Source organism: Diadema antillarum, unplaced genomic scaffold (genome assembly GCF_040938485.1).
Source record: "Diadema antillarum isolate AM-2024a unplaced genomic scaffold, OU_Dant_1.0 seq00000609_RagTag, whole genome shotgun sequence".
Lineage (NCBI taxonomy): Eukaryota > Metazoa > Echinodermata > Echinoidea > Diadematoida > Diadematidae > Diadema > Diadema antillarum.
The window spans coordinates 505,901-515,561 of NW_027271534.1; the positions used below are offsets into that span (position 1 = coordinate 505,901).

Below are 9,661 nucleotides of genomic sequence, written 5' to 3' on the forward strand. Positions count from 1 at the left end.
AGCACACTAGCTGTGCAGTTCTGCAAGAGACTCACTGTGGCATGCTGCCATCTACTGTTGATGTGAAAACATTTTCTTCATCAACATGTATATGCTGCCCTCTGTTGACTACTGACAGATAGCTCACAAAATGGGTGAAATGCTTATTTTCAGACTAAGTTTTCATGTAATCCTTGAAGAAGGACAGATTTTGATGTAAGCACTATCTTCATGCTCCGAATATTGCAATCCCTCAATACACTATGCAACCTTGATATTACTAGCATATGCCTTGCAGAGAGAGAAAAAAAGGCACCTTTTATTTAAAGAAGCCCACAATTACCAGATTAATGCTTAGCCGTGACATTAACGAAGTAACCTCTGCGCAATGATCAGCCAAACGAACTAAATAATTAGAAAAACCTTAGCATTTGCTTTTTTCTCACTAATCAACAATACCGACAACAAAACACTAAAAAGTTTTTTAAAAGAGATTAAAATATGTAACAGCGTCAGCATCAGGTGAGACACAAGAAATGGGATAATTTTGGCTCCAGGGCCTCCACAGTATCAAGCCTGTAGTAAGTTGTACTCAACTTCAAACCAAACAGAGGTGATAACAGCTTTGAATACAATGGTCTTATACCATCATAAATTTGTATGGAATACCACAAGAACGGGGGTACATGTATATGTATGTATGTGTGTATATATATATATATATATATATATATATATATATGAAGAGTTTGTTTGCAAAAACCGATAAGTCCATATTTGTCAAATGGAGATATTTGCCATTAAAGGACAAGTTCACCTTCATAAACATAAGGGTTGAGAGAATGCAACAATATTAGTAGAACACATCAGTGAAAGTTTGAGGAAAATTGGACAATCGATGCAAAAGTTATGAATTTTTAAAATTTTTGTGTTGGAACCGCTGGATGAGGAGACTACTACAGCTTGTGAGTCATATGCGTACAACAGTATAAAGAAAATGTAAAGAAAATTCAACATATTTTCACTTTTTTTCGCATAATAAAAGAGCACTTGACATGACTCTTTCTAAAGGCAGGGGGAATGATATTACCCATAACATTTGTCGGTAACGAGTCGGGGGAATGTGTACTTTTTTCAAAAGATGAAATTTTGTGAAATTCTCTTAATATTTTCCTTATATTGTTGTACGCATGTGACATCTAAGTTATTCACACACTGCAGTAGTCTTCTCATCCAGCGGTTACTGCACAAAAACTTCAAAAATTCATAACTTTTGAACGGATAGTCCAATTTTCCTCAAACTTTCAATGATGTGTTCTACTAATATTGCTACATTCTCTCAATCCTTATGTTTATGAAGGTGAACTTGTCCTTTAAAGGTAAAAAAAAATAAAGAAAATAATAAGAACATTTTTGCTTCTTTTGACCATAACTTCAAAAATGTACCTTTATATGTAGTGACCAATATATCATTTAAAAGGTATTATTTTTTACTTTATCACAAAGACCGTACTTGAAAATCTTCAAAAATGGACTTATCGGTTTTTGCAAACAAACTCTTCATATATATATATACATACATATATATATATATATATATATATATACATATACATATACATATATATATATATATATGTGTATATATATATACATACATATACATATATATATACATATATATATATATACATATATATAAAGATTAAAAAGAAGGAAAATATACAAAATAAAAGGGAAAGAGAAACAGAACCACAGAATTCAAGGGAAATAATTCTGTCCATTGTTTGATCCGAGCAGCAAACTTTGCCAAAGCGCATTAAAAAAAAGAACACTTCATGCCAAGACTTAAATTTACAAAGGAAATGCATTAAGTTATGTTGAGCATTGTCTTGTTTGCAGAGAAAAAAAATTCACCAGGTGTTGGACTTTCTCTGGTTTCAGATGTATGAAAAGCAAGCTTCCCAAACTCTCAATGTAACTTGCCGACAATTGAGCCACCTGCAACTACAGTTGAACCTCTCTTATCCGGCCTCCCTTTATCCGGATCTCTCTATTATACGGACGCAATCTCGCCTTGATTTTTTTTTAATAATTACGGGAGGAAAGGGGATTCCCCAACTCCTTGACAACTCCTACACAAACACACATGAATTACATATTACTTCCAACATGATTAACATACATTACATCAAATTTCCTTCCAAATTGCTTACCTTCAAACATTTTAACATCCCCAAACATCCCCAAATGTAACTATGAAAAGGTTGCAGTATACACATTACTACATGTGGTACTACAATGGGCTACATCAGTACATGTGTATGTATATGTACATGTATAAAGCATTGAGTCTCCCGTATCCGGCCAAATCTCTTATCCGGATGAGCCCCAGTCCCGACTTGTCCGGATACGAGAAGTTCAACTGTACTTTTCTTTCAACCCAGTGGAGGGGAAGAACAATGGGGAGCACATAAAAAAAAATCACCACAGTCCACCAGACCAGTGAGTTGGAGGCACACATGATCAACTTCTTGTTGTTGCAACATGTTTTTCATTTCTTAATTGTTATCAATGTATACACCTGGGTCACTGTGTTGCCCACAACTTGCATCAAGGAGGGGGGCGGTCGACTTCTGGGAGCTCGAAATAAATCACCATGGTCCCAGGCATCAGTGATTTGGAGGGGCACACTATCAACTCCTCATTGCTGCAACTTGTTTTGCATTTCTTTAACTGTTTATGTGCTATGGTGAAAACCCCCTGCGTGCCACATTATTCAGAGACAGCAACATAGTCATGCATTGGGGAAGCATTCATTTTTTAAATCTATGTAACTCATGTAGATTCTGGTTGCCCTCGACATGTAATATGCAATGTTGTGGAGAAAATGACAAGCTTTGCTTTGATATGAATTGTATTGACAAATCTATGATTGTCTTTCTGACAAATGACAAGTAGACACATTATTGTAGAGACATGACTTTCGAACACAAAACAGTAACAGAAATTTAGAATTTACTCGCAAATCAAGTAGGCAACACCACTCGATAGTCAATCACCACATTAAATGCAAGCTACATGTGACAGGAATAGAACTGCGAGAAACACTAGCATTGTCCTGTAGCATTTGGTGATGAGCACAATATGCGAACTTGGCACGCCGTCAACTGAGCCAGGTGTGCGAACGTGGCACATGAAGAATCATTTGTTGTCGGCGAACTCACCTGGGTCACTTTGTTGCCCACGACTTGCGTCGCTTCCTTGACCGGCTTCAGGATCTTCTTGGTCATCGCCGTGGAGGCTGAGTCGTCCCCGTTCTCGTCGTCGTCGTCGAGCCCGAGTTCGACCGGCACCTCCTCAAGGCTGCGCAGGCTGTGGACCGAGACGTCCTTGCGCAGCACCCGGTACTTCGTCAGGTCCGAGTCGGAGGCCGCAGAGGGTAGATTCTTAGCAAAATTTCCTGCGTGGAGGAAGAAAGTGGACTCAGGGAAATGACATTTTGCACCTCAAAAACTTGGTGGTGATTGATGGCAACATGATATCTTGGCAACACTTTGAATATGGTAAAACCAGAAACATTTGCGGCACGAAACTTTTGCAAATTCAATTTTTTTTTTGCAATTCAATGAAACTTCATTTCCAATATTAAACACTTGCTTGTTATATCGATACAGATTCAAAGAAAGCAATATGTACAATGCATTAAAACAATAAATGTGCATACATACTTATGGAACTAATTGTTCAAAATAATTGTCACTGGCATTCAATGCATTGTAAAAAAAAAATTGAATACATTTTACTTTCACAAATCTTGGCTTCTCGCAAAATTCATGAAAGTTTCATGCACGAGAGAATTTCTGGATTTACGGTACTGTAAACATCAGCTGCTAAGTGGCTCAAAAACATATTTACAGGTTCCTGAATTTGCGCTGTGCAATATTATTGTCAACCCATTAAAAATGCGCTTAGAATATTGTGAAGATATAATTTTCATGGGTTTTTTTTTAATTCATAATTTTTAAAAGTATCGCGAAATATGCAAAAATTAATGTATTTCAAAAATGTATGTGTTCACAGTAATTCAGAATTACAATTTGAAGCAATGCTGCATCAGAATCAACTCCATTGGATAGATGATTATGGATGTAATATCAGTTGCTTTTAGTGCCAAAGCATACTTTTTTTTTTCTCACCAAGCCCTGACATGAACTTCCTCATGGAAAATAAAAATCCATTTATATGCTCCTATTTGAAACAATTATTTACTGCACGGGCTTGATTAATATATTGTTGTTGTTGTTGTTGTTGTTGTTGTTGTTGTTGTTGTTGTTGTGGTGGTGGTGGTGTTTTTTTTTTTGGGGGGGGGGGTAATATTGGCATTGCCTGGGATAAATCATCTCTGATAAAGCCTCATATTACTTTTAAAGTAACAACAAGAACAAGCTCTGTAACTCTGAATCTCTATATTTAGCAATCATCATTAGTTGTAAATCTTAAAAATGACGTACAATGTAGGAAGTACTGCTGCGCTTGGCAAAAAGCAATACCCTTCAGGTAAAATGCACTTTACTAAAAAAAAAAAAAAAAAAAAAAAAAAAAGAAGAAAGAAATAGAAACAGATGGAAAAAATCTGCCAAGAAAGAAACTGAAACAAACAGGGGGAAAAAATCTGCCCTGAGCAGCACTTTCTTAATTTGCATGCAGTGTTTCATCATGCAGGACAGTACATCCTCATTAACTTCATCCTCTCTGTGTACCAGGGGTTGCGTGAACATGGCAAACGATATTTAACCAACATTGAAATGTATGGCATGAGTTCAGTTCCTAATGTGTCCCATGAGAAGTCATTTCATCCTCTTACCTAATGCATACAGAATGTCTGAAAAATGACCCCTTTCCAACTTTCTCTTCTTTTTATTCCTTGTTGACGGCAGACTCAATCTTTTATCCCACAAGATAATTTTCGTCATGAATAAATCACTCGCGGTGACTCTGCTGTTTCATCATCTTTCATCTCTTTTAATATGTTGTTGTCATCACAGATATGATATTTTGCATTATATGACTGGGCTATCAGTATTTATCAGTGCCACTGAAATAATTAGCCGTGGTAATTGACAAGGTCATACTTTACGACCCGCTTTCCTCGAGGAATGCTAATCAGATGGCAAATGATCTTCTTCTCTGTCAGTGAATGAGCGAGCAGACGATGACGTGACGAGAATTTTTGCGACGCCAACTACAAATGAAGACCAACTAACTGCCTGCTTGGGCAGGAAGGCAAGCCCATTAGTGGGATGTCTTGCCAGAGGAGATATTCAAATTCAAATGTACGTATCAAAACATTATAAATATATGAATGATAGTGCTTTTATGATGCGATGAAAGGCTAGTCACATCAAATTTGGTTGGAGAGGAAATTTTAAGGGATCGCCTCACTCCACGTTCAACATTTATTCAAAGAGAAAAGTTCTAAAAAGCTTTCTAAATCCCACAAAAAATGGGTAATTCACCAAATTTTGAAGACTATCATGTTTTTGCCAAGAGATAGCATTTATCACAATCACAGAAGTGAATAAGACAAGAAAATGGTATCATTGCATTATACCTCTTCATTTAGCTAGTATGTGCGATATCATACATTATTTTCTTTTTCTTTTTTTGGTCTAATTCAACATATGAGAAATTTCCTTCTCATAACAAAGTCATCATGACAAAATTGTCTCTTGAACAATTTCACATGAAGGAAAAGATATATTCTTGATGAATGCCAAATAGGGTTAACCTCCAGTGAGCCTGAACAAAACACGACTGACCACTTTGACATGCGACCCACAATTTTTGCGACGGCAACTACGAACGAAGACCAACTAACTGCCTGCTTGGGCAGGAAAGCAAGCCCATTAGTGGGATGTCTTGCCAGAGGAGATATTCAAATTCAAATGTACGTATCAAAACATTATGAATATATGAATGATAGTGCTTTTATGATGCGATGAAAGGCTAGTCACATTAAATTTGGTTGGAGAGGAAATTTTAAGGGATCGCTTCACTCCACGTTTATTCAAAGAGAAGAGGTACGTTGAACAAAAAAGCTTTCTAAATCACACAAAAATGAGGAATTTACCAAATTTTGAAGACTATCATGTCTTTGCCAAGAGGTAGCATTTATCACAATTACAGCAGTGAATAAGACAAGAAAATGGTATCATTGCATTATACCTCTCCAGTTGGTTAAACTATGCAATATTACAGGGGTTTTTGTCTATAATTCAACAAGTGAGGATTTCCTTCTCATAACAATGTCATAATGACACAATCATCTCTTGAACAATTTTACATGAAGGAGAAGATTTATTCTTTATGAACACATGTCAAAATGGAAATTCAGTCAAGATTGGTATGCACATGAATGGGAAACTTGCCATTACATTATGTTTACAGCTTGTGACTCACGTCACTCTTTTGGACAAAAATGTGAATGATTTGAAATTCTACACCTTCCATCATTATTTTTATTGCTGACCTTGAGGAAGCTTTCACTGTTTCTGTTAATATCAGAATCTATGATATCAATGAGAAGTTTACTTGACTATAATGTGGACTTTCACTTGCAGACTCTAGAACTATTGAACTATTCTATTTAGGTTTGGTTAAAAAAAAACAAAAAAAAACAAAACAAAAAACAAACAAACACACAAAAAAAAAAAACCTTATTGATTAAATCATTGAGGATGAGTCCCGAGTATACTCAGGCAAGCATCTCTGGGAAATGCGTGTTGTAGCAAAATCAAAACGTCTTCAACGGGTTAAAGACAGTGTCACTTATGATGAAATTAAAGATAAAATTGACAATAACGTTGGCATGGCTTTGAGTTTGCCGAAGAGCTGGTTGAGGACAGTGATGGCAAAGCCTGTTAGGCCTTTTCTATGCACTTAGAAAGAAACTGCATCAAGAAATATCAGAGGAGAATGAAAAATGAATTTGACATCTTTGGTATCAAAGCATCGTTTACATCATCCTTGCATACTGTACGTTGAACAACTTTAACTGTTTAACTCAAATCTACAAATGGGACTCATTCCTCCGTCTTGCCTCGCTTCATATAAATAACTTCATGACCTTGTTCATTACACTCGAACAATTCAGGACAGAGTGCACCTAACCTGGTGATGTGGACAGAAGTTATTTGTAATCTCCATTTTCATTTGATGGTGCACTGTCACGCAAGGAGTGACCAAATGAATTGATATCCTAGCATTCATTCGCCCCATCATAGAAATCGGTCGCGCGTAGAAAATTTGCCGTAATGAGATTTGTCCCACTTAACGTTCCACTTCTCCTGACTTTATCAGGGTCACTTGCGAATTGTGGGTCGCCTGTCAAAGTGGTCAGTCGTGTTTTGTTCAGGCTCACTGGAGGTTAACCCTATTTGGCATACTCTTTCTTGCATCTCTTTACAGTATTAACTCTGCTTATACACAAATTTCAAAAGGATTACAGTACAATCTTCCTGCAAGCCTTAAAGGGACTGTACAGTACTAGTTGAGGTGAGGATTCAGGTTTATAACATTTTTTTGTGAGATAAGGAGAAACCTCTTATGAAATATGAAAGAACATGTAATTTCAAGAACGATGCAATGTTTATTTGATGAGAATTGGCCTCGAAATGGCCGAGATATCCAAAAAAAGTGATTCTAATAAAATTGGCAGGCCAAGACTTTTATTAGGATCTCTGTTTTACCTTGTTTATAGATATCTCAGTCATTTCAAAACCGATTTTCATCAAATAAATTTTTGATTCCCCTTAGAATTGTATGCTCTTTTACATTTCATAGAGTGGTTTCTAAATATCTCACAAAATTTCACAAGCTGAATTCTCACCTCAACAAGCACTGTACAGTCCCTTTAACTTACATAACCTTGTGCCTCCGATGATGATTGACCAATGCTGGACAGAGTGTAACAAAAACTGATGTAAGCTCAGGTCCCTTTTTGACTCCATTTTATTCCGTTGGCTCGCCACTATTTCACAAGCAGTTTTCAGCAGCTTCTTTTGCTACAAAACTGACCTATCATAAAATCCCTGTCAGCCCTTTATGTGCTCATGCACCCAGTTTTAAAGGTGCATGGTCCCGGTGTTTTAGTCAAATGCGTACGCGGGCTCACGGCGCAAGTTTCCTACAGAGACCTACGCTATCGACTCCTCTTTAGCGCTTATGCTTTGGCCCACTTCCCCGAGTCCAAAGAAATCCGATTCACTGAAGTCAGTGGTCGGATCACAGTTCGACTCATGATTCGGCTGAGGGGGATGACAGCTTAAGCAAACTTCTTTTGTGATGTCATAATAACAAGCACATATGCACGCACCCTGGCATTACTACAGACTGCGCGATGCGCAGAGAAGACAACAAAGGCAACGTTAGTCAGCAACACCTACGCACATTACTCTTGATGACAGCTCAACTTCAGTAATCTTCGTATCAATGCTAACGGTGATCGGCAGTATCATCAACAGCGCCCTCTACACTACGGGGACTATGCCCCTTTAACTTGCCAAGTTTAATTTCATTAAACTTTGGTCATCCATCTGCCTTCATTCTATCTCACTACCCTCAAGTTTGACCTGAATGTGAATTGGGTAATATACGCAAGCATGATGTTGCTAAAGACCAAAATGAAGATCATTCTACTACAGAATGGATATGGGGTGATGAATGGATGTCTATTAGTGATTGAACAACTGCACTGAGGAGTTCATGAAGCAGGCCAACATGTTATCAAAGTAGTTGTCTGTAAAGGTTGAATGAGATATCAAGTAAAGAAATGACCTGTGAACCGATATCCTAGCACTCATTTGGCCGACAGAAAATATATTTCCTTTTGTAAATGAGATTTGTCGCAATCTCGTTCCATTTTCCCAATAGCAAAACTCACCAAGGTCACTTAGGTATGAATTGCGCATTTTGGGTCGTATGCTGAAGCTGTCGGTGGTGTCGAGCGAGGAGGCGCGGCGGAGGCTCACTCCGCTCCGCATGCTCTGGTCCGACCACGTCTTCACGACTGGATGGTGCCTGCCACCGGTGGCGCTGTCCACCGTCAGACTCCTGTCCTGTTGGTTGGCGGCTGCCACGTTGTTGACGAGAACCGAACCGTCTCTTCTGCACATCCCCAACCAAAGTCACAGATTAAAATATTTTGCGTTATATTTTATGCCACTAGGTTATCTTCTAATTATCCTCAGAAAATTTTCAGTAGCACAAATGAATGTCTTGCACAGACTGTTAACTTTTGACTTTGTGAATAACTATTTAAATAAAACCTATCTATCTATTCTATTTCAGGGATGTGAGTGTAAATATACAAGAATGGATTTTGCCATTTGAGGTCTGTTTCCTGTTTTACACAAAAAAAAAACACCACAAAAACATGGATATTTCTGATGGATTTTCTTTAAAACTCTTGAAAATTTGAAAGGACAAATACTGACATATATTAAACTTGATGATGCGTTTATGTCTGGTGCCTTCTGTAAGAGCAGTGCAGGCACTAGTGATAGCACTAACAAGCAACTTTACATTTCAATAGACCATTATGACTATCGTTACCATTATTAGTAATAGACAACTTTTGATTCAGCCAGTTACAGAGCAAAGAATTGACATGACTCTATTT

At 37.4% G+C, this 9,661-nt stretch overlaps 1 protein-coding gene across 1 annotated transcript in view; it reads right to left on the minus strand.

The window, feature by feature from the left end:
* Positions 1-3,368, minus strand: part of LOC139735933 (potassium voltage-gated channel unc-103-like) — a 98,615-nt gene extending 95,247 nt beyond the window's left edge. The window contains exon 1 of the mRNA XM_071646686.1: positions 3,207-3,368. Coding sequence (XP_071502787.1) covers positions 3,207-3,272 — 66 coding nt within the window. The 5' untranslated portion in view covers positions 3,273-3,368. The remainder of the gene's footprint in view (positions 1-3,206) is intronic.
* Between the last annotated feature and the right edge of the window lie 6,293 nt (positions 3,369-9,661).